Source organism: Syzygium oleosum, unplaced genomic scaffold (assembly GCF_021117445.2).
Source record: "Syzygium oleosum isolate NSW1041296 unplaced genomic scaffold, Sole_v2.1 Sole_v2.27, whole genome shotgun sequence".
Taxonomy (NCBI): domain Eukaryota; kingdom Viridiplantae; phylum Streptophyta; class Magnoliopsida; order Myrtales; family Myrtaceae; genus Syzygium; species Syzygium oleosum.
The window spans coordinates 1,989,782-2,014,931 of NW_026607511.1; the positions used below are offsets into that span (position 1 = coordinate 1,989,782).

Sequence of the window (25,150 nt, forward strand, 5' to 3'; positions counted from 1 at the left end):
TCATAGTACTGTTCCTTTCCACGGGTTTCATGCTGTTCTAGTCTTCGTTTTGCATTTTTTGATGATGTTGGGTTTTATATGATATAAGCACCAGAAGAAAATTTTGAATTCTCTCCTGTTTTAGTAATAAGCTTACTGGAAAAGGGTAGTACTTGATTTATCAATGATTTCACTTTAAATCTAATGGCGGACCTCTCTCAGGGTCAATACAGTTGGCTAGGGTATAGAAGGAATTCCAGTTCAGGAACTGAAGGTCAAAGTTAGAAGAGCAGCTAGCAAAGCAGATGATATATTGTACACTAAATCAAAATAAACCACTGAAAGCATGGATAGTAAAATCATTGCATTGATTGGAGCAGTAACAAGTAATAACCCATCCATTATGCTCATCAAAATCTACAAATCTTATGCCACAGATCAGGATGTGACCCTCAGATGAGATAGCAAGCTTTTCCTTGAGTATCGTCATTACAGGACTTGATTTATTCGGGTAAAGTCGTGCACGTGTCTCATTGAAGGCTGCGCCGGATGCGATGAGCACTAGCAGTATAATGCTTTTGTAAAAAGAGAAATGTTGGTGTTTAATGACAACTGATCCTGACCAATTTGATGTTGCACAAGTTGATCTCATCGCACCGCTGGTTCTACTAAATTGTTTCTCGAGTTTTAGTCATGTACCGAACTTGACCCATTGGAATATTTTGATTTGTTCAAAATTTGATGCGTCTTCAAGTTTGATCGCGAGAAGCTCTGCCACTAGAAGACAAAATAAAGGGCGCTCTTATTATATAAAATATATATCTCCACGATCAAACAAGTGGGACTCATGTGCCTTTTATGTATGGACGTACAAAAAGAAGCAAGTGGGGCCAAGTGAAAAGAAAGAAAAGTAAAAAATAAAAAAAAGAAAGGCTATACCTTTTCCATCTTCTTCTTTTTTGTAGCCAAACAGCTAAGGATGCTTAGGGTTCCTTGAGTAAAATGCACATGAGCTGCCAGGACAGAAGGAGCCGCTCAAGAAAAGAGAAGGAAGACGTGTGCTTATTACATTTGAAAACCCAAATCATTTCACTGTACATAATTCACTAGCGCTAGCATTTTCGTATATGTTATTTCTATCCATATCTATAACTTTTGCAGGTGTACCGTGTATCTTTCCAAACTGCGCCAGTTTTGCATGACACACCTTTGCTTTTTACATTCTAGTGCAAAAATCACCAAAAATTCTAAATTATGCCCACACATTTACCCTACACTTTTTTTGTGACTCCAAGAATCCTAAATTTATACCTATGTGACATATTTACCTCCGTCAAAATATTGTCAATGAGAACTATTAAAAATTTACCAAAAAGCAAACCATGTTGACATGGCGTCCACATAACTTAAATGAAATAAAAACAATGTTGTTTTGACTGAAAAATAATCTAACAAAACCTTGGCGATAAACGTGACACAAAGGTACAAGTTTAAAATTTTTTATAGCATAAAAAAAACTTTAGGATAAATGTGTCATATTAAATATAGTTTGCAGTTTTATATATTACAAAAAAGAGTTCAAGGTAAATGTGTTATCGTGTACATAGTTTGGAGCTTTTGTGGCTTTTTCCTTGCATTTTATGAGAATGTACCCAATACATACTTCAGGCCTATTTGGTTCAACTTTGAAAATGCTACTTGGGGGAATGCAAATACCTTTGGGTGAAAGCCCATTAGGAAAATGCAAATGGTGTTTGGTAAAAATATTTTATAAAGCTACTTTAGCCAAAATATAGTGTTTGGTGAATTTTTTGCAAATGGACTTTGGGAATAAAAAAACCATACTTACCTTCGTCGGAGCCGGCGCCGGCCGGCCGTCGGCGAGCCAGATCTGGCGCCAGCGGCCGTCACCTGAGGTCGGGCAACCGCCGGCGGGCCAGATCTGGGGCCGGCGGCCGTCGCCCGCGACCGAGCGACCCTCAGCGAGGGTCGCGGGACCCAAGCGGCCGCCTGAGTCGCGCGACCCAAGCGACGGCTGCCTGGGTCCCGTGACCCTCGCCAATGGTCGCCCGGCCTCGGAAGACGACCGCTGGCCTCTTGCCGGCCCGATCCGGCGCCAGCCGCCTCGCCAGCCTCCCTCGCGAAGAAGATGAATAGTACACACGAGGGGCAAAAGTGGGTTTTTTGACAAATTTTGAGGGCAAAAAAGGTAATTAACATATTTTCATTAAATAGGGTACTAGCATTCCGAGAATACTGAAAGCTCAAGGCACCCCCTAAGGTGCCTTGAGCTTTCAGCCTTGAGAAGGCCAACATTTGGCCAAAGAGCTCCAAAAATAATTTGCCAAACACAAAATAATTCCCTCAAAAGGCTTTGGAGGCTCAAAGCTCCTTCACAAAGCCCAACCAAACACCCCCTTCATATTTTACCAAGAGCAGTTCCATTTCTTGTTTCTTAAATTATTAGTTGGGTACAGGTAGATAAAATCCCTACTCCGAAAGGACCAAATTACCCCTCTTATAATCTCCAAGCTCCTCAACTCCCCATGAATCCAAACCTTCACACCCACAACACATTTGTTCGCCACCGCGGTCGACCTTCTCCCCCCTCCCTATCCTCTTCTTCCGATGACGTCACTTGATCTAGACCTAGTGGCCATGGCCACAAAGGTTAGGGGTCGAGGCAAAGATAGAGAGGTGTGATGTCGAGCCAGTGAGAGAAGGTTAAGGGTTAGGAAAGGGAAATAACAAATAGTAAACATGTAGACAAGTTTGCTAAAGTAAGAGTGCAAACGCGTATTTTGAATAAATAATTTAAAAAATATTTTTTCAAAAATAATCGCTTACATCGTTAATAAAAATAAATAAATAATTTTACTGTCCACGAAAATATTTCTTGCATTCTGGGTGGAGTCCAAACTGCAGTTCATGTGCTTGGTTAACACCTGAAATGTATCCCGTCAGAGTAACGCCTCGGCATAATGAGTATTGCATGGTTGAGGTTTATTCTCGTCTTTTTATTTGCATTTTTCATTTTTTTTTCCTTTCCTCTCTCCCTCCCTTCTTCCCCCAGCCCTGACTAATGTAGGTCTGACAATTGCAGAGCCTATTGTGCCACTGCCGCGCTGTTCGGCAATCGTCTCGGCTGTCGCAGCTGTCGTCTCTGGTGATCTTGGCCGCGACTCTCTCTCTCTCTCTCTCTGGAGCTGGGGACCTCCAATACGGAGGTCGACAGCCCACATATATGATGGCCCACCACGATTGCCACGGATCTGTGACCTATGAATGACACAGAGAGGACAAGGGTGGGAATGAGCGAGGTAGAGGGAGAAAGACAGGTAGTTGGGTGGCACGACGCAAACGAGCGTGGTGGGGATTGTCTCGGAGATCATTTGGATTGTGCAGATGGTGGGCAGTGAGTACTGGAGGCAGTGGCGAGCCAAGATGCTGGACTAAGAGGACTGATAGGGGATTTCTCCTAATTTTTCGTGTCCAAATTACAACAAGCCTACTAAGTAAATATTCTCTTATTAGACAACCAGTGCTTGCATCGAAGTACATAAGATCCCTATAGCTTAGTAGTTCTGTCCACCTTTATTGGTACCTGAAGCTGGATTTAGAGAAATTTTACCAACACTGGGTGCTCGTAAATGCCCCCTGCAGGCAATAATAACTCCCAGATCTTGTTGCATTGCGAAAACATAGCGGCGATGGTAAAACGAGAATTTGTAATAGGATGTTGGAGACACGCTTGTTACACCAAACTGCAATACAAATATAACACTCAAACAAAGTATTGTCTCACACAATTATTACAATATAGTTTCTCAAACCGCACACAAAACACTTAAAGCTCACTAGCTTATACAAAGACACACCCGCAACTTTTTGCCCTTGTGGCTTGCTCCTAAACTTCACATAGTACTCTATTTATAGAGTAATTGCAGCCGAATAACTTGAAGTCATGAACCACATGCTTCACGAGTGATTGAGATCTCTGAGAAAGAACAACGCTAGGGAGAGGTTTACAATCGATCTCAAGAGATATTGACAATTCAACAACCAAAATCAATTTTATTATATCTCAACAGATTTCGCGATTTGGATTGAAGGGTGCGCACACAACCGCTCCGCCCACGGCCAATAGAATTTTCAGGAAGTGAAAGCAACAATGTCAGGGTCTTGCTCAAGAAGAACCTACTCCTCTTGGCCTACCATGATCCATGCATCGATTCCACCCTCAGATTTACTATCAATGAGAATAATCTCACGGACAGGAATGCATGCGTTGCTCACCAAGTCCGGCTTCCCCCACCCAAAATCGATGTCATAGAATGGGAAACCACACCAGCTTGTAAAGTTCACCACATTCTCTTCGTCACTGTTAACCCTTTCCTCGTATTCTCGTGCAGATTCCTTCACCATATCCATGCACGACTCTCTGTCCGTTATCGCCGCGAACCTTGTCTTGGCGCTCACGAACATATCGTGGATCATCTTCACAAACGCTTCGAAATCCAGGCTGCTCTAATGCATCGTGTGTCGGGCGTTGACCTTGGTGTAGAAGTTACCGAACGCATTTGTCGGTATTGGTAGATTAACTCTCCCACGCAAGTTCATATTCTGGCAAATGACAAGAGGTCTCAGACGCCCATGTTTAGCTCGATCCAGAGTTACGAATGTCTTACATAACAGTGCGGACATGACCTCCACTCTCGATATCCGCACATTTTTAGGCCCAGCTAGTTTTAATCTCGATAGGGCCGCTCTACTAAATAAGAACCGATTCATGGTGAGTTTTACTCCAGCAAGAAGTGGAGGCATAAGAGTTACCCCCGACCCCTTCACTGGGGATAGAGACGACAGCTCGAAATACGGCGAGGCTACTTCGTGGATTCCACTCCTACACGCGGTAGCCCATGAGTTCATGAATGTCGCCATGGTGCACATGTCACCTAACTTGTGACAAAAGCGCAGGCTGATCACAAGTCCCCCACACTCGAACATGTTCGCTTGAATCACGACTAGGGGATTGCTGGCGGGTCCCATTCGGAACTCGGACAAACGACCGAGCAGGTCTGTGTCAAATTCTCCCTGGAGGAGCTGATCGAGCTGGCCATTCACTTTGGCGTGCACAAATTCTACTCCTTGGTCGATACAGTCAATAAAGAGCCCTTCCTCAACGTACCGACCAGCTAGAGGGTAGAAAATCGCTAGAGTTTTCGAAAGCGACTCCTCCAAAAGGCGAAGCCTTTGGAAAATATCCTCTTCATGGTTTTCGCCATCAGCCCGGTAGTAGAAAAGGAAACCGGGGTACAGTGGATGCAGAAGCTCATCAATGCATGAAATGTTTAGCTTTCAACGGTGGTTCAGCGTCGGAGCTGATGGCTTGATCAGTTTCTTGCTTTGCACTTCGATCTTCATACTTGAATCTCTTCCGGTCACTCCAAGATTCCCCAACAAATTGGAATTGGTGCACTCAAACCTGGTGGGTGAAGATTGGTTATATAGATAAAATTTGTTCAACAACCATTTATGTAACGACCCGGATCCCACTCGCAAGATATTGTCCGCTTCCCAAGCCTTAACTTGCAAGAGGCCTTTTCTGGGGGTAGTATGGGCTGCCTTCGAAGGAACAAAACCGTGAGGACTTTGTGTCCAAAGCGGACAATATCTTACGAGTGGGACCTAGATCGTTACAATTTATTTATAAGAGAACTCCTAGATAATCCAACAAAAATCTAGTCTGTGGGCGGCTGTAAAAGGTTTTGATTAAAAAAAGAAAAAGAGCCACCACGTAAGCTCTTGAAGAGATTTTCTTGTAATTGCAGGCTAATTGGCCGCCTTATGCTGTTGAGTGTGTGACAGTAAAAACCAGAAAAAAGCATACAATGTACAAGCCCTCGTAATGCAGAATCCATTAAGTTGCTACTGGTCCTCCTTTGCTCCATTACTTGTTTTCATTCTCTATCAAACTAATAATACCATGAGATAATTACATATGTAGTCCCTAAATTTTGACCTAATGTGCAATATTATTCCTAAACTTGTAATTTGTTCAACGTGATCCTTGAACTTTAGTCTAATGTATAATGTCGTCCCTGAACCCTTAATTTGTTCGATATAATACCTAAACTTTTGGTAAATGTTTATACTAATCTCTAGACTATATGAAAATATCTAATGTTATCCTTCCATTAATTCAAAATAATAGGATTTATTGATTTAACTTCCAATTCGGTCAGTTTGAAGGGTGGACAAAAAAATAACGTTACATGTAGATTATCCACGAAACAGATTTATAGTTGTCACATGATTCATTGAAATTGAGCCAAATATTGTCAGTTAGAGCAATTATATTCCGATCATGTTAAAATCACGCTTGCCCAACATCATGTCGTGCTTCAACGAGCTAAGTTAGCTTAGCAGCAGTATTGCTCGTACAGTTGTAATCATTGTCCTAAATTGATGAAGCCTTACCAATTATCTCCTTCTTTCAGTTTCAGGGTGACTAAAGATATGTATAGGCCTGCTTGCGGTTTTCGAGGAGGAGCCGAAGTGAAAGGCCCATAATAAAGTTGAAGGTGTTTCCACGTTAGTTAAAAAAGAAGTAAATGATGGCGTTTCCTATGAGAATGAGTCCTTTTAATAGCTAAATTCCAATCGTGTGTTTCTCTGTAGTAGATAAAAGTGAATAAAAGAACTCCATATGATGATGTTTGCATCACACGGAATCACACTTATGCTCATGGGAATTTGTGTTAGCTTGAATATCATGACAAGTGATTCTGACGCATTGTTTATCTAAAAAATCTGCAATGGAGAGAAGTACCACGAATCAGAAGCTTACGCAGATGTTTTGGATCATGTATTTGATACGAGGTTCATTGCCGAAGCTGAGGGGTTTGGCTATTCCGGCAAAGCCACATTTGGCGACGTTGACTGCTTCAACCATGGAGTGTGTAACAGGCACTAACCCAATTGAACTGTGCCAAGTGAATGAATATCGCTTTGTTTTCTGCATTTACTGTTTCTTTACATGATCAGTCACCATCACCAATGTCTATCTCCACGTCCTCTCGTCCATCGCTTATGGACAAACATCTAGTTATCCGTAAGATTGCTTTAATTAGGGTAGTTGTGAGAGACACGGAGTAAATTAGAATATTTGGGGGAGCCGAGACGGCGTTTAATGCAACAACTTTGTCTTCCAGCATAGCATCCTCATAATTGCTTTAATTAGGGTAGTTGTGGGAGACTGAGAGAAAGAGAGAGTAATTGAGGGTAGTTGTGGGAGCTGAGGTATGGCCTTGAATGTGACGAGTACCGCTTCTTGAAATAAATTGTTTTCTGCATTTTACTATTCCTTTACATGATTAGTCACCATCACCAATGTCTATTTCCACGTCCTCTCGTCCATCGCTTTTGGACAAACATCTAGTTATCCGTAAGATTGCTTTAATTAGGGTTGTTGTGAGAGACACGGAGTAAACTAGAATACTTGGTGGAGCCGATACCGCGTTTAATGCAACAACTTTCTCTTCCAACATCCTTATAATGGGGCCTAATTTCCTAAAAAAATTTCAAGTTTAGATCGATTCCCAAATTTGCTCTCAACTTTTTTTTATTTCAAAAAAAATCACAAACTTTAGGTGCAGTCCTTACCCCAAACCTTTTTTTGTCTCAGAAAAAACCCTAAACTTTAAATATAATCCCAAATCTGCCTCGAATTTTATTTTGTATAAAAAATTCTCCAAAATTCAATTTATTTTTAAAAATATACTCTCTATGATCCAGTCTCAACTTGACGTAGCACTTCCACGTCAATAATAGATCCACATCAACAAAATAATGGTGCTTTTTTTTAGACAAAGAAAAGTTCGGAGTAAATTTGGACTGAATCTAAAAATTAGGTTTTTTTTAATTAATTTTTTTGGGTGGATTTATTAGCGTTCCTAACTTTTATATCCTAAAACGGTTTTATTTTGGAGAATTTCAACAATTTTTATTGGGTTGGATTTGTTATTGCTGTGGAAATGCGACGTCGGTCTATACCTATCGCCCCATTACTTTGTTGATGTGGCTTTGTTATCGACGTGGAAGTGTCACGTCAAGTTGGGACTGGATCACGAGGGTATATTTTTTAAAATAAATTGAGTTTTGGAGATTTTTTTTACACAAAACAAAATTCTAGGTAGATTTGGGACTTGACTTAAAATTTGGAGTTTTTTGTGAAACAAAAAAAAGTTTGGGGTAGATTTGGAACTGGACCTAAAGTTTGGGATATTTTCAAAGATAAAAAAAAGTTGGGGACAGATTTAGGACTTGACCTAAAGTTATGGATTTTTTAGGGAATTCACCCCTCATAAATGTATGACAATTGATCGGGTGCCCTCACTTGCCTGGCCTCTTTCCTTTTACTGTCGAGAAACATTGCTTTCCCACTTCACCCGTCCTGAGACAATGATCAATTAAGCAAAGAGTCGCCAATTATTAAGCTAAAATTGACAACTCTCTTGATGAGGCCCAAATGAACAAGCTTTCCCTTCGCTTCAATGGCCAATTATTAAGCCGAAAGTCACAACTCTCGAGGTACTTTGGTATTATTGCTGGGAAAATTGCACAATCGGTATTCATCATATTGTACAGTATAATCGAGTCTTCAATTTTTCAATTGAATCAATTTAGTCTTGACTCTTTGAGAAAGTGTAATCAAGTCCTCATGGCCGGCGCTGACATTGACGATATTTGTAATTTTTAAAAATTTTCATTTTTTCCTTTTCTTTCTTTTTTTCTTTTCCTTTTTTTTTTCCTATTTTCCTCCACCATTCGCAAGGGCCTCAATGATGACCAGCGGAGGTCGCCGAACGCAACGTCCAACTGCCCTTGCTCGATTTGGGCGAGGGCCTACAAGCCCTCGTAGTGGCTAATAAGGGCATCACAACCGTCGCGACCTCCACCAACCATCTCAAGGGCTTGGTGACTAAAAGAGGGAAAAAGGGAAAAAATATTTGAAAAAATCATAATTTTTTTTAAAAAAAATATTGTAAAAATCATCTACGTCAGTACTGGTATCCATGTTAGTGATTTTTGAACAACTACATTGACAAATTGTCAAAATATTTAGGTCTAAATTTGTCTGAATTGAAAAGTTTAGGATTGAATTGGCGACAATACAATGGGTTTAAGACTTTTTAAATAATTTTCCCTAGAGGAATGGCTAATAAAGAAAGTTCCGGTCATGGATTAAGTCTGGCCCAGTGACAAATAAAGTAGAATGCCGGCAACAAACTAGGGGATGTCTCCATCCCGTTTAACAAGAAGTTCACGGTCCTTTTAGCAAGGCTAAATTCGAGGAAAAGTTTAGGCCAATGTCCCTCCTTTGACTCAACCAATTTCTTTAGGTATTAAGCTTAAGTTTAGGATTGTGTAGTTTCGGTTTATCTTCCTCGTCCCTTTCACAAGTTATGTGGTCTCCATTTATGTTGGTCTCGGGTCCTTACTCCTATCGCGTGATGTGAAGGCCAACGAGCATGTGAAATTCCTCTTAACCTAGGGCCATTTGGTAAGAAATTTAAATACATCAGCCCGCTCATAATATGATCACGTGACAAATAATCGGGACTTTTGAGCTATTAAGGTTAACAACGTGCTATTTGTATTTAGACGACCTGCCTATTGTCACTTCATCGACCGAATCATCAGTAACGAAAAACAATCTTATTTCTTGCACATCGAATAACGACTTAGATACGCGTTAACCATGATACGGGCTCCATCATATTCGCACTTTCCGTAACGATACAACGGTGATTCATGAGATAAATTTATCTTATGAAGCAACTCTATCGCTCGAGTATTAGAGATTAAGTTCAAATTGCCTTTTTTTTGTTTTAACAAAATGATGGGCATGACAAGAGATGGAATTAACTTCACACGGAGGAAAATTGTAATCATCAACTTCGATTGCTTGCTAATAGGCATGTAGCCTTGCTAGTAAAAGGATTGGGGGGAGGGACGTTAGTATTATAGATGCGAGATTTGACTCCCGCACTCTGCAAGAAGACAGAGCAAAAGTCAGAGAGAGAGAGGGGAGAGTTAGAGATGGGGCAGATAAAAAGAAAAAACTCCGATTGCTTTGTAGAAATCGAATTGCTTTGTCTTCATTTTGTTTAACGAAGTCAAAGCAACGCCAAAGACAAAAGCAACCGTCCGCTTCCTAAGAATTATAAGACAGACTCGTCCGACCGATTTGACGGATGTTTATTTCTGTGGTAAGAAGCTAAAGATTTTGAAATTCCATTAAAAATCAAAAAATAAAAAGGGTTGATCGGCAAACTTGATTGGCTACTGTGGAAAATCTATAAAATGGCAACCCAAAGGCCACGGCAAGTCGTCTTCATATAATAGCTTTGCCATTTGAAACAATTCGATTTGGCCTTTTCTCTCTTACAATATCTTTAGACCGCGCGACTCCGAAGAGATTCGCTTCCGAACTGAGGAACAAAGGAGAAGATGCAGGGAGGTTGGGAGGATGCAGATATTAAGGAGAACAGCATTAAGATCAATGGCCTCGCTTGTTTTGCCATTGATGAGCACAACAAGGAGGTACTCGGAATTTCTCTTTCCTTTTGTCTCTCCTTTCTTTTTTTAGGATAATGACACAAATTATCCCTGAAATTTGGCCCAATGCGCAATATGATCTCTGAGCCTTAGCCTAATATTCAATGTGGTCTCTGGATTTTTAGTACATGTTCAATATAATTCCTGAACCATACGAAAATGTTCAATGCAGTACTTCCATTAATTTAAGATCAGGGACAATATTGAACGTTTTCATATAATCTAAGAACTAAATTGAACATGTATCAAAAGTTTTGGGACTACATTGCACATCGAGCTAAAGTTCATGGACCATTTATGCCATTTTCCCTTTTTCTTTCAATTTGATTTGGTTTTGATGGGTGATTGGAATTTGATGAAACTTTCATGGTTTTGATGGTTTGCTGCTGGAATGATTACTGTGGTTGCCCTAATTATAAGTGATGCTCGTGAAAACAAGGAAATTTGGGATGTGGGTGTAGTTAATCTGGTCATCTATGCTCGAAATTGATCGTAATCACGTTCGGTTGAAGCAGATGATCACAGTGTCAAGGGCGGTCTGCATGCATTTGCCAGGATTTGTGGGGGCGGAAGTTTCAGTTACCATGTCATCAGGATAAAGGAAATCTTAGTATATGATCGATCAATTTATTGGATTGAGATTTGAGTCTTTCAAAGGAGGAAAAACAGTTTTTGATCTGCAGTTTCTTGGACATGAAAAAGCGAGCTTGAAGTAGCAGAAAGTCATGTTTATTTATACTGTTCCCATTTGTTTTTGGTTCAAATGTTTGTCAATAATGTGCTGATGGTGTTGTTGGGGGACCAGAATGCGAAGCTGCAGTGTGAAGGTGGATAAAGCGAGAATGCAGGTGGTTGAGGGTTTTATGTACGATATCACCTTTGAAGCAACCGATGGTGGTGTCAAGAAGGTATACGAAGCTATGGTTTGGGTGAAGCCGGGGAAGGATCACTACGAGCTCAAGGAATTTAAGCTCATCGGTGATGCCCCTGCCAAAGCTAGCGCAAAGCTTCCGGGTAATCATTTCTAGAAATAGAAAATCCTTGCTTGATCTTGATGAGCATCATGTTTAAAGCTTACTCACTGCATCTGGAATTGGATATCTTTCATTCGCATCTTTTGTGGCGGTCACACTTAATCTCACCCAAGATACATTCTCGTGGAGCTCCAAACTTCGAAGGTTGCTTCTCGTCGGACCGATCTAATCCTAAGATTCATTGCCTAGGATGGAATATCAGCGTTAACTTGAAAACTAGACAACAACATGCGGGGGTGACGTGTTTTGTCTAAGTCGTTTGTTTATACATGTGATAGGAGTTCTCACAAAGCACTTCTCTGTCATGGAGATTCTTTGCTCAGTTCAATCTGTAGTCTCAGTGCTCAAGGCTTGCCAATTTGTTTTTTGCACTAAAAGATTAATTGCACTCAGTGTCCAGGACCAGTATACAGTCACTTTCTGCATTGTTGATAGATTATTGCCCTATTGGTTGAATGTTTGAATTTAGATGGTATTGTTCTCCATAGAGCTCACTGAATATTTGATTGCCATGCTTAGTAGAAGAATCGAGCTTCTTGATTTGGTTTTTGTAGCTTTATTTGATTGTACCTTAACGAGCTAAAATTAGGATATAATAATCCATATCATCAAATAACGTGGATAATCACTTTTTAATTTAAACAAATTAAAAGGATTATTATATTCTAATTTGAGTTGAATATCTCATATGAATAATTCGTATGTAATGTTTACTTTTTATTGACATACCGAACTGGAAGTCAAATCAGCAAATTCCATTAACTTAAATTAATAGAAGGACAACATTTAATATTTTCATATAATCCAGTGACTAAATTGAATATATACCAAATTTTAAAGACCAAATTGAATAAATTAAAAGTTTATGAACGACATTGCACATTGGGTTAAAATTCAAAGATCACAATGAATAAGTTAAAACATGACTGTAGATCATGTTAATGCATTTGGATTCACAGAAGTATCATTTTCCTACCTAAATGGTAGGGGTGAGCGGTTCCCAGTTCCTTACAGGTTCCGCCTGGAACCTAAAACCTACCCTCGGGTACAGGTTCCTTATTTTTTGGAACCTAAAACCTACCCATCAAAATGTGGAACCTGGAACCTACCCTGTCACAGGTTCCAGGGTCGGTTCCAGGTTCTAACAGGTTCTTTTTTTTTCTTGTTTCATTTTTAGTTATACAAAACGAAAGACTAGTTATTGGACAAACCACGAAGATTGTAAAGGTCTAAAGAATAAAGAGTGGCCTGTTACATAATGGATTTGTTTATCATTTGCAACTAAGGATGAAGACTCTCATCAAAATCAAGATGGATCTCACAAAAAAGGAACATGACATCATTTGTGGTATATGTAAAAAATGCCAATAATAACAGCCATATATGTTGACATATATGTTGAGCAAGATTGAAAATGATGCCCTGAGATAGATGTCATCATCCGCTTTAACATAGAAATCAGCATCAAAAAGTGCATAGGCGGTTTTGAAGAAAGCTAACCTGCAATTTAAAGCGGATCAAAGAGAGAGAGAAGGGTGCTCACGTTTTGTAGGGGAGTTTGCTGTACTCCTCTTCTATATCCAACAGTAAGAGGTCATCATATTGTGCCACTTCCCTTTTCAATTCCATCATCTTCGCCCCATCATTAGTCCTACCAATGACAAATCTAAAAACTAATCCAGTGTCTTCCTCCAAGCTACAATTTAGTCCATATACTCACAATCAAATCAGATTTTTCACATATACCACAGATGATAAAGCATAAATGAGCCGAGATCAATTACCACAACCATATCCGTAGTGATAACAATTCCTAAATATTCTACATTAAAGCCATCGGAGAAAGACCGAACGAGATAAATTCTTGACAGTAGCAAGTTTCCCGTTGACATAAGCTATATTCATGATTTCAAGTCTGCTTGCATTGACCCCAACTGGATCTGAAAAGATCACCCTTTCCCCCATAATCACATCCCAAACCTACCCATAAGAAATTTCTCAACAAAAGAAGCAGACACAACACAAGGACAAAATCACATAACCCATATTCCCCTCCAAGCTCCTCTAGACTAGAAAAGATGTCAATTTCTCTACCAAATCCATAAGTAGGGGAGAATTGAGTAGTATTCAGATTTTCCTTGGAAATATTGTTCAGACTAGGGTGGCACAGACAAAGCTATCCCCTAATTGGAAAATACATATGCCCTTTTACCCATTCGGATGAATTGATTTTGTGTGGCAGTGTTGAGTTTTTGACTTGTTAGATCGTGAATCACTAGGAAAGAGGCGAATAGAGTCAAAATTTACGCTCTGTTTTTTCACTTGATTAATTTATATAAGTCAGAGTTCACGCTCTGTTTTTCCCACTTCCATTCACTTAAAACCAAAACCAACTCCTACAGGCTGCCGCCACAAGTCAAAAAGTAAGGAAAAATAGATAGAAATGCTTTATCTATACTATAAGACCAATTCAGAAAAATTAGTTCAAAGCAAAGAGACCTGGCCATGGCTATATCTATACCCATTCAGATGCCCTTTTGCCCCAAACGAAAAATCAACTCAGCCATTACAACAATTTTAGCAAACAAACAAGCAGGAACAAAACTCCAACTTCAAAGTGCTCTAACAACCGCACGAGCCAAATTGACAGAAACCCTAGAGTCGTCAACAACGCAACACCAAATCGGCCACTGCCGTCACCTCATCTACAAAAATGAACCAGAAGGAGGCGAAGAAGAAATTTTGGTTACCTAATTCTTGAATGTAGCAGAAGATGAGGTAAGCGAAGTGATGAAAGGGGCTCAGCGTCGCAACAGCGGAAGGGGTTCAGTGTCGCGGCAAAACGCGGAAGGCTCAGCGTCGCGATGGAACGCGGAAGGCTCAGCGTCGCAACGGAAGAGGCTCAGCGCCGCGGCGGTGGAAGAAGCTCAGCGTCGCGGTGGAACGCGGAAGATTCAGTGTGACGCCGTCGATGAGAGTTTGAGAGCTGAGACTGAGAGTGGAACATGGAAAGTGAGAAGAAAATTAGGAATTTTACAATTATGGTACCTGGTTTCGGTTCCCGTACCGGGAACCGAACCGAGGACCAACGGTTCCTTAAAAAATAGAAGCGGAAACCGGAACCTCCCTATTTAGAATCGAGAATCAAACCCACCGATCCGGCCCTTTCGTTTTCAATTCTACTCTGAAATCGTGTTCACTCCTGCTAAATGGGATACCGCATGCATAAATTAATAATTATACACCAGCAATCATAAAGCCTCCGAGACAATGTTTGTCAGTTTGCATGAAAGCACCTTTAATGGTGAAGACTGCGTGGAAAGGGTTTCACCCATGTGATGGTGACCCCACAGAAAAAGTACTTCCATGTACAATCTCCATCATAGTACTGTTCCTTTCCACGGGTTTCATGCTGTTCTAGTCTTCGTTTTGCATTTTTTGATGATGTTGGGTTTTATATGATATAAGCACCAGAAGAAAATTTTGAATTCTCTCCTGTTTTAGTAATAAGCTTAATGGAAAGGGGTATTGTATAAAGAATCTAATGCACGCCAGAAGAGGAGGTGTAGAAGGTCTCACCTTTCACGAAACCAGGCATATATATAACATCACTATCGCACAACAATCACCGGGGCCTGATCAATGTGAACCCCTTTGTGAATGCTCGGATTCGCGGAAGGTGACAGTGTTTAGATTTCCCGCTTTTGGCATGCCTTAGGTCTCTGTACATCACCTATTCCCTCAAGCATGTAAGCTCAGACACTGTTATGACTTATGTGGAAATTACAACGAAATTAAAACTGAGAATAATAAATAAAAAAAACACACAAATTTACATAGAAAATCCTCGCGGGAAAAACCATGGGAAGAAGAGAAGCCAAATCCACTATGGAAATTCAAGGATTACAAAAAGTGGCTCAAAAAAACTTAAGACTCTTTCTGTTTCTCCTTTTTTTTAAAACCTAATAACTTAAGAAAAAACAATCATAAGAAATTTTTGAATGCTCTCCAATTTTAGTAATAAGTTTAATGGAAAGAGGTATTGTATAGAGAAACCTAATGCATGCCAAAAGAGATGTAGAACGTCTCACCTTCTGTGAAACCAGGCATATATATAACACCACTTGTGTACAACAATCATCGGGGCCTGGTCACTGCAACCCCCCTTGTGAATGCCTAGTTCTATGAAAGGTGACGACGTTTAGAATTCCCACTTTTGGCATGTCTTAGGTCTCCACACATCACCTATTCCCTCAAGCCTGAAGCTCAGATACTATTATGACTTATACGGAAACTACAAAGAAATTAAAACTGAGAAAAATAAAAAAAAACAAATAGATTTACATGGAAACTTGTGGAAAAACCAAATAGAGAGGAGAAGCCAAATCCACTATTGAAATTCAAGAATCACAAAAGGTGGCTCGAAAAAACCTAAGACTCTTTTCGACTCATGTTTTAGTAATAAGCGTAATGGAACAAGGTATTGTATAAAGAAACCTAATGCACGCCAAAATAGGAGGCGTAGAAGGTCTCACCTTGCGTGAAACCAGGCATATTTATAACACCACTTGTGTACAACAATCACCGAGGCCTGGTCACTACAACCCCCTTTGTGAATGCCTGGTTCCGCATAAGGTGATGGTGTTTAGATTTCCCGCTTTTGGCATGCCTTAGGTTTGCACATCACCTATTCCCTATAGTCTATCAACTTAAATACTATTATGACTTATGCGGAAACTACAACGAAATTAAAAGTGAAAAGAAAAAAACACAAACACAAATATGCATGGAAAACCCTTGCAGGGAAAACCATGGGGAGAGGAAAAACCAAATCTACTATGGAAATTCAAGGATTACAAAAGGTGACTCGAAAAAACCTAAAACTCTTTCTATCTCTCCTTTTTTGTAAAACCTAATAACTTAAGAAAAAATAATATTTATATTACTTCATACCACTAGTTCGGGTATCAAAACTCAATTTGGGTCAAATACCCGAAACATAATTCAAGACAAACTCAACAAATGTTGGGAGCGTGGGACAGAAGCCTGATACCTTTTGCATGGAGAGATCGCCAAGAGAAAACTCAAGTCCAAACCCCTCAACATATTCGATTATATCCACATTTACTCAAAAGCTTAAACCAATGAGTTATAAGATAACTAAGATATATTAATAGTTTTACACCACACAAATTATCCGATGTGAAAATTCTCTAACACAATTCACACTTGCCTCCTAATAACAAATATCAAGAACAGAAACACGATGACAATTATAAGATCATGATGAAGTAACTACTAGATTAGATAAAAATAATTTTTCTATTAGCAGTAGTACTTGATTTATCAATGATTTCACTTTAAATCTAATGGTGGCCCACTCTCAGGGTCATTACAGTTGGCTAGGGTATCGAAGGAATTCCAGTTCAGGAACTGAAGGTCAAAGTTAGAAGAGCAGCTAGCAAAGCAGATGATATATTGTACACTAAATCAAAATAAACCACGGAGAGCATGGATAGTAAAATCATTGCATTGATTGGAGCAGTAACAAGTAATAACCCATCCATTATGCTCATCAAAATCTACAACTATTATGCCAGAGATCAGGATGTGACCCTCAGATGAGATAGCAAGCTTTCCTTGAGCATCGTCATTACAGGACTTGATTTATTCGGGTAAAGTCGCGCACGTGCCTCGTTGAAGGCTGCGCCGGATGCGATGAGCACTAGCAGTATAATGCTTTCGTAAAAAGAGCAATGTTGGCGTTTAATGACAACTGATCCTGACCAATTTGATGTTGCACAAGTTGATCTCATCGCGCCGCTGGTTCTACTAAATTGTTTCTCTAGTTTTAGTCATGTACCGAACTTGACCCATTGGAATATTTTGATTTGTTCAAAATTTGATGTGTCTTCAAGTTTGATTGCGAGAAGCTTTGCCACTAGAAGACAAAATAAAGGGCACTCTTATTTTATAAAATATATATCTCCACGATCAAACAAGTGGGACTCATGTGCCTTTTATGTATGGACGTACAAAAAGAAGCAAGTGGGGCCAAGTGAAAAGAAAGAAAAGTAAAAAAAAAAAAAAAAAGAAAGGCTATACCTTTTCCATCTTCTTCTTTTTTGTAGTCAAACAGCTAAGGATGCTTAGGGTTCCTTGAGTAAAATGCACATGAGCTGCCAGGACAGAAGGAGCCGCTCAAGAAAAGAGAAGGAAGACGTGTACTTATTACATTTGAAAACCCAAATCATTTCACTGTACATGTTTCACTAGCGCTAGCATTTTCCTATATGTTATTTATATCCATATCTATAACTTTTGCAGGTGTATCTTTCCAAACTGCGCCAGTTTTGCATAACACACCTTTGCCTTTTACATTCTAGTGCAAAAATCACCAAAAATTCTAAATTATGGCCACACATTTATCCTAAACTTTTTTTGTGACTCCAAGAATCCCAAATTTATACCTATGTGACATATTTACCTCCGTCAAAATTTTGTTAATGAGAACCAATAAAAATTTACCAGAAAGCAAACCATGTTGACAAGGCGTCGACGGAACTTAAATGAAATAAAAACGACATTGTTTTGACTGAAAAATAATCTAACAAAACCTTGGCGGAAAACATATCGCAAAGGTACAAGTTTGGAATTTTTTATAGCATAAAAAAAAACTTTAGGATAAATGTGTCATATTGAACATAGTTTGCGGTTTTATATATTACAAAAAAGAGTTCAAGGTAAATGTGTTATCGTGTACATAGTTTGGAGATTTTGTGGCTTTTTCCGTGCATTTTATGAGAATGTACCGAATACATACTTCATATTTTACCAAGAGCAATTCCATTTCTTGTTTCTTAAATTATTAGTTGGGTACAGGTAGATAAAATCCCTACTCCGAAAGGACCAAATTACCCCTCTTATAATCTCCAAGCTCCTCAACTCCCCGTGAATCCTTCTCATTTGTTCGCCACCGCGGTCGACCTTCTCCCCCCTCCCTCTCCTCTTCTTCCGATGACGTCACTTGATCTAGACGTAGTGGCCATGGCCACAAAGGTTAGAGCTCGAGGCAAAGATAGAGAGGTGTGATGTCGAGCCAGTGAGAGAACGTTGAGGGTTACGAAAGGGAAATAACAAATAGTAAACAGGTAGACAAGTTTGCTAAAGTAAGAGTGCAAACGCGTATTTTGAATAAATAATTTAAAAAATATTTTTTCAAAAATATTCGCTTACATCGTTAATAAAAATAAATAAATAATTTTATTGTCCATAAAAATATTTCTTGCAGTCTGGGTGGAGTCCAAACTGCAGTTCATGTGCTTGGTTAACACCTGAAATGTATCCCGTCAGAGTAACGCCTCGGCATAATGAGTATTGCATGGTTGAGGTTTATTCTCGTCTTTTTATTTGCATTTTTCATTTTTTTTTCCTTTCCTCTCTCCCTCCCTTCTTCCCCCAGCCCTGACTATTGTAGGTCTGACAATTGCAGAGCCTATTGTGCCACTACCGCGCTGTTCGGCAATCGTCTCGGCTGTCGCAGCTGTCGTCTCTGGTGATCTTGGCCGCGACTCTCTCTCTCTCTCTCTCTCTCTCTGGAGCTGGGGACCTCCAATACGGAGGTCGACAGCCCACATATATGATGGCCCACCACGATTGCCACGGATCTGTGACCTATGAATGACACAGAGAGGACAAGGGTGGGAATGAGCGAGGTAGAGGGAGAAAGACGGGTAGTTGGGTGGCACGACGCAAACGAGCGTGGTGGGGATTGTCTCGGAGATCATTTGGATCGTGCAGATGGTGGGCAGTGAGTACTGGAGGCAACGGCGAGCCAAGATGCTGGACTAAGAGGACTGATAGGGGGATTTCTCCTAATTTTTCGTGTCCAAATTACAACAAGCCTACTAAGTAAATATTCTCTTATTAGACAACCAGTGCTTGCATCGAAGTACATAAGATCCCTATCGCTTAGTAGTTCTGTCCACCTTTATTGGTACCTGAAGCCGGATTTAGAGAAATTTTACCAACACTGGGTGCTCGTAAATGCCCCCTGCAGGCAATAATAACTCCCAGATCTTGTTGCGTTGCGAAAACATAGCGGCGATGGTAAAACGAGAATTTGTAATAGGATGTTGGAGACACGCTTGTTACACCAAATTGCAATACAAATATAACACTCAAACAAAGTATTGTCTCACACAATTATTACAATATAGTTTCTCAAACCGCACACAAAACACTTAAAGCTCACTAGCTTATACAAAGACACACCCGCAACTTTTTGCCCTTGTGGCTTGCTCCTAAACTTCACATAGTACTCTATTTATAGAGTAATTGCAGCCGATTAACTTGGAAGTCATGAACCACATGCTTCACGAGTGATTGAGATCTCTGAGAAAGAACAACGCTAGGGAGAGGTTTACCATCGGTCTCAAGAGATATTGACAATTCAACAACCAAAATCAATTTTATTATATCTCAACAGATCTCGCGATTTGGATTGAAGGGAGGGCACGCAACCGCTCCGCCCACGGCCAATAGAATTTTCAGGAAGTGAAAGCAACAATGTCAGGGTCTTGCTCAAGAAGAACCTTCTCCTCTTGGCCTACTGTAATCCATGCATCGATTCCACCCTCAGATTTACTATCAATGAGAAAAATCTGACGGACAGGATTGCATGCGTTGCTCACCAAGTCCGGCTTCCCCCACCCAAAATCGATGTCATAGAATGGGAAACCACACCAGCTTGTAAAGTTCACCACATTCTCTTCGTCACTGTTAACCCTTTCCTCGTATTCTCTTGCAGATTCCTTCACCATATCCATGCACGACTCTCCGTCCGCTATCGCCGCGAACCTTGTCTTGGCGCTCATGAACATATCGTGGATCATCTTCACAAACGCTTCGAAATCCAGGCTGCTCTGATGCATCGTGTGTCGGGCGTTGACCTTGGTGTAGAAGTTACCGAACGCATTTGTCTGTATTGGTAGATTAACTCTCCCACGCAAGTTCATATTCTGGCAAATGACAAGGGGTCTCAGACGCCCATGTTTAGCTCGATCCAGAGTTACGAATGTCTTACATAACAGTGCGGACACGACCTCCACTCTCAATATCCGCACATTTTTAGGCCCAGCTAGTTTTAATCTCGATAGGGCCGCTCTACTAAATAAGAACCGATTCATGGTGAGTTTTACTCCAGCAAGAAGTGGAGGCATAAGAGTTACCCCCGACCCCTTCACTGGGGATAGAGACGACAGCTCGAAATACGGCGAGGCTACTTCGTGGATTCCACTCCTACACGCGGTAGCCCATGAGTTCATGAATGTCGCCATGGTGCACATGTCACCTAACTTGTGACAAAAGCGCAGGCTGATCACAAGTCCCCCACACTCGAACATGTTCGCTTGAATCACGACTAGGGGATTGCTGCTGGTCCCATTCGGAACTCAGACAAACGACCGAGCAGGTCTGTGTCAAATTCTCCCTGGAGGAGCTGATCGAGCTGGCCATTCACTTTGGCGTGCACAAATTCTACTCCTTGGTCGTTACAGTCAATAAAGAGCCCTTCCTCAACGTACCGACCAGCTAGAGGGTAGAAAATCGCTAGAGTTTCCGAAAGCGACTCCTCCAAAAGGCGAAGCCTTTGGAAAATATCCTCTTCATGGTTTTCGCCATCAGGCCGGTAGTAGGAAAGGAAACCGGCGTACAGTGGATGCAGAAGCTCATCAATGCATGAAATGTTTAGCTTTCGACGGTGGTTCAGCGTCGGAGCTGATGGCTTGATCAGTTTCTTGCTTTGCACTTCGATCTTCATACTTGAATCTCTTCCGGTCACTCCAAGATTCCCCAACAAATTGGAATTGGTGCACTCAAACCTGGTGGGTGAAGATTGGTTATATAGATAAAATTTGTTCAACAACCATTTATATAACGACCTGGATCCCACTCGCAAGATATTGTCCGCTTCTCAAGCCTCAACTTGCAAGAGGCATTTTCTAGGGGTAGTATGGGCTGCTTTCGGAGGAACAAAACAGTGACGACTTGGTGTCCAAAGCGGACAATATCTTGCGAGTGGGACCTAGATCGTTACAATTTATTTATAAGAAAACTCTTAGATAATCCAACAAAAATCTAGTCTGTGGGCGGCTGTAAAAGGTTTTGATTAAAAAATGAAAAAGAGCCACCACGTAAGCTCTTGAAGAGATTTTCTTGTAATTGCAGGCTAATTGGCCGCCTTATGCTGTTGAGTGTGTGACAGTAAAAACCAGAAAAAAGCATACAATGTACAAGCCCTCGTAATGCAGAATCCATTAAGTTGCTACTGGTCCTCCTTTGCTCCATTACTTGTTTTCATTATCTATCAAACTAATAATACCATGAGATAATTACACATGTAGTCCCTAAATTTTGGCCTAATATGCAATATTATTCCTAAACTTGTAATTTGTCCAACGTGATCCTTGAACTTTAATCTAATGTATAACGTCGTCCCTGAACCCTTAATTTGTTCGATATAATCCCTAAACTTTTGGTAAATGTTCATACTAGTCTCTAGACTATATGAAAATATCTAATGTTATCCTTCCATTAATTCAAAATAATAAAATTTGTTGATTTAACTTCCAGTTCAGTCAGTTTGAAGGGTGGACAAAAAAATAACGTTACATGTAGATTATCCACGAAACAGATTTATAGTCGTCACATGATTCATTGAAATTGAGCCAAATATTGTCAGTTAGAGCAATTATATTCCGATCATGTTAAAATCACGCTTGCCCAACATCGTGTCGTGCTTCAGCGAGCTAAGTTTGTTTAGCAGCAGTATTGCTCATACAGTTGTAATCATTGTCCTAAATTGATGAAGCCTTACCAATTATCTCCTTCTTTCAACTTCAGGGTGACTGAAGATATGTATAGGCCTGCTTGTGGTTTTCGAGGAGGAGCCGAAGTGAAAGGCCCATAATAAAGTTGAAGGTGTTTCCACGTTAGTTAAAAAAGAAGTAAATGATGGCGTTTCCTATGAGAATGAGTCCTTTTAATAGCTAAATTCCAATTGTGTGTTTCTCTGTAGTAGATAAAAGTGAATAAAAGAACTCCATATGATGATGTTTGCATCACACAGAATCACACTTATGCTCATGGGAATTTGTGTTAGCTTGAATATCATGACAAGTGATTCTGATGCATCGTTTATCTAAAAAATCTGCAATGGAGAGAAGTACCACGAATCAGAAGCTTACGCAGATGTTTTGGATCATGTATTTGATACGAGGTTCATTGCCGAAGCTGAGGGGTTTGGCTATTCCGGCAAAGCCACATTTGGCGACGTTGACTGCTTCAGCCATGGAGTGTGTAACATGCACTAACCTAATTGAACTGTGCCAAGTGAATGAATATCACTTTGTTTTCTGCATTTTACTGTTTCTTTACATGATCAGTCACCATCACCAATGTCTATCTCCACGTCCTCTCGTCCATCGCTTTTGGACAAACAACTAGTTATCCGTAAGATTGCTTTAATTAGGGTAGTTGTGAGAGACACAGAGTAAATTAGAATACTTGGGGTAGCCGAGACGGCGTTTAATGCAACAACTTTGTCTTCCAGCATAGCATCCTCATAATTGCTTTAATTAGGGTAGTTGTGGGAGACTGAGAGAAAGAGAGAGTAATTGAGGGTAGTTGTGGGAGCTGAGGTATGGCCTTGAATGTGACGAGTACCGCTTCTTGAAATAAATTGTTTTCTGCATTTTACTATTCCTTTACATGATCAGTCAACATTACCAATGTCTATCTCTACGTCCTCTCGTCCATCGCTTTTGGACAAACAACTAGTTATCCGTAAGATTGCTTTAATTAGGATAGTTGTGAGAGACACGGAGTAAATTAGAATACTTGGGGGAACCGAGACGGCGTTTAATGCAACAACTTTGTCTTCCAGCATAGCATCCTCATAATTGCTTTAATTAGGGTAGTTGTGGGAGACTGAGAGAAAGAGAGAGTAATTGAGGGTAGTTGTGGGAGCTGAGGTATGGCCTTGAATGTGACGAGTACCGCTTCTTGAAATAAATTGTTTTCTGCATTTTACTATTCCTTTACATGATCAGTCACCATCACCAATGTCTATTTCCACGTCCTCTCGTCCATCGCTTTTGGACAAACATCTAGTTATCCGTAAGATTGCTTTAATTAGGGTTGTTGTGAGAGACACGGAGTAAACTAGAATACTTGGTGGAGCGGAGACCGCGTCTAATGCAACAACTTTCTCTTCCAACATCCTTATAATGGGGCCTAATTTCCTAAAAAATCTTCAATTTTAGATCGATTCTCAAATTTGCTCTGAACTTTTTTTTATTTCAGAAAAAAATCACAAACTTTAGGTGCAGTCCTAAATCTGCCCCAAACTTTTTTTTGTCTCAGAAAAAACCCCAAACTTTAAATATAATCCCAAATCTGCCTCGAATTTTGTTTTGTATAAAAAAATTCTCCAAAATTCAATTTATTTTTAAAAATATACTCTCTATGATCCAGTCTCAACTTGACGTAGCACTTCCATGTCAATAATAGATCCACATCAACAAAGTAATGGTGCTTTTTTTTAGACAAAGAAAAGTTCGGAACAAATTTGGACTGAATCTAAAAATTAGGTTTTTTTTAATTAATTTTTTTGGGTGGATTTATTAGCGTTCCTAACTTTTATATCCTAAAACGGTTTTATTTTGGAGAATTTCAACAATTTTTATTGGGTTGGATTTGTTATTGCTGTGGAAATGCGACGTCGGTCTATACCTATCGCCCCATTACTTTGTTGATGTGGATTTGTTATCGACGTGGAAGTGTCACGTCAAGTTGGGACTGGATCACGAGGGTATATTTTTTAAAATAAATTGAGTTTTGGAGATTTTTTTTACACAACAAAATTCTAGGTAGATTTGTGACTAGACTTAAAATTTGGGGTTTTTTCTGAAACAAAAAAAAGTTTAGGGTAGATTTGGAACTGGACATAAAGTTTGGGATTTTTTCAAAGATAAAAAAAAGTTGGGGACAGATTTAGGACTTGACCTAAAGTTATTGAATTTTTAGGGAATTCACCCCTCATAAATGTATGACAATTGATCGGGTGCCCTCACTTGCCTGGCCTCTTTCCTTTTACTGTCGAGAAACATTACATTCCCACTTCACCCGTCCTGAGACAATGATCAATTAAGCAAAGAGTCGCCAATTATTAAGCTAAAATTGACAACTCTCTTGATGAGGCCCAAATGAACAAGCTTTCCCTTCGCTTCAATGGCCAATTATTAAGCCGAAAGTCAAAACTCTCGAGGTACTTTAGTATTATTGCTGGGAAAATTGCACAATCGGTATTCATCATATTGTACGGTATAATCGAGTCTTCAATTTTTCAATTAAATCAATTTAGTCTGGCAAAAGGACACTATAAGTGCCATAAGTTGTGTACGGAGATCACTTTGGTGCCATAACTTTTTTTCGGATCACTTTGGTGCCAAGTC

At 40.0% G+C, this 25,150-nt stretch overlaps 1 protein-coding gene, 1 long non-coding RNA gene and 1 pseudogene across 2 annotated transcripts; 1 reads left to right on the forward strand and 2 right to left on the reverse strand.

Moving 5' to 3' along the window:
* Positions 1-4,506: 4,506 nt before the first annotated feature.
* On the reverse strand, positions 4,507-4,986 carry LOC130135051 (acetyl-CoA-benzylalcohol acetyltransferase-like). Its single transcript, XM_056303291.1, has one exon. It carries the CDS (start codon positions 4,984-4,986, stop codon positions 4,507-4,509), a length of 480 nt encoding a protein of 159 aa, XP_056159266.1.
* A 5,034-nt stretch (positions 4,987-10,020) lies between these two features.
* On the forward strand, positions 10,021-12,121 carry LOC130135088 (uncharacterized). Its single transcript, XR_008814556.1, has 2 exons — positions 10,021-11,616; positions 11,766-12,121. It is a non-coding gene; the product is annotated as an uncharacterized LOC130135088 (long non-coding RNA).
* Positions 12,122-19,810: 7,689 nt separating this feature from the next.
* On the reverse strand, positions 19,811-21,552 carry LOC115669009 (acetyl-CoA-benzylalcohol acetyltransferase-like; annotated as a pseudogene).
* Between the last annotated feature and the right edge of the window lie 3,598 nt (positions 21,553-25,150).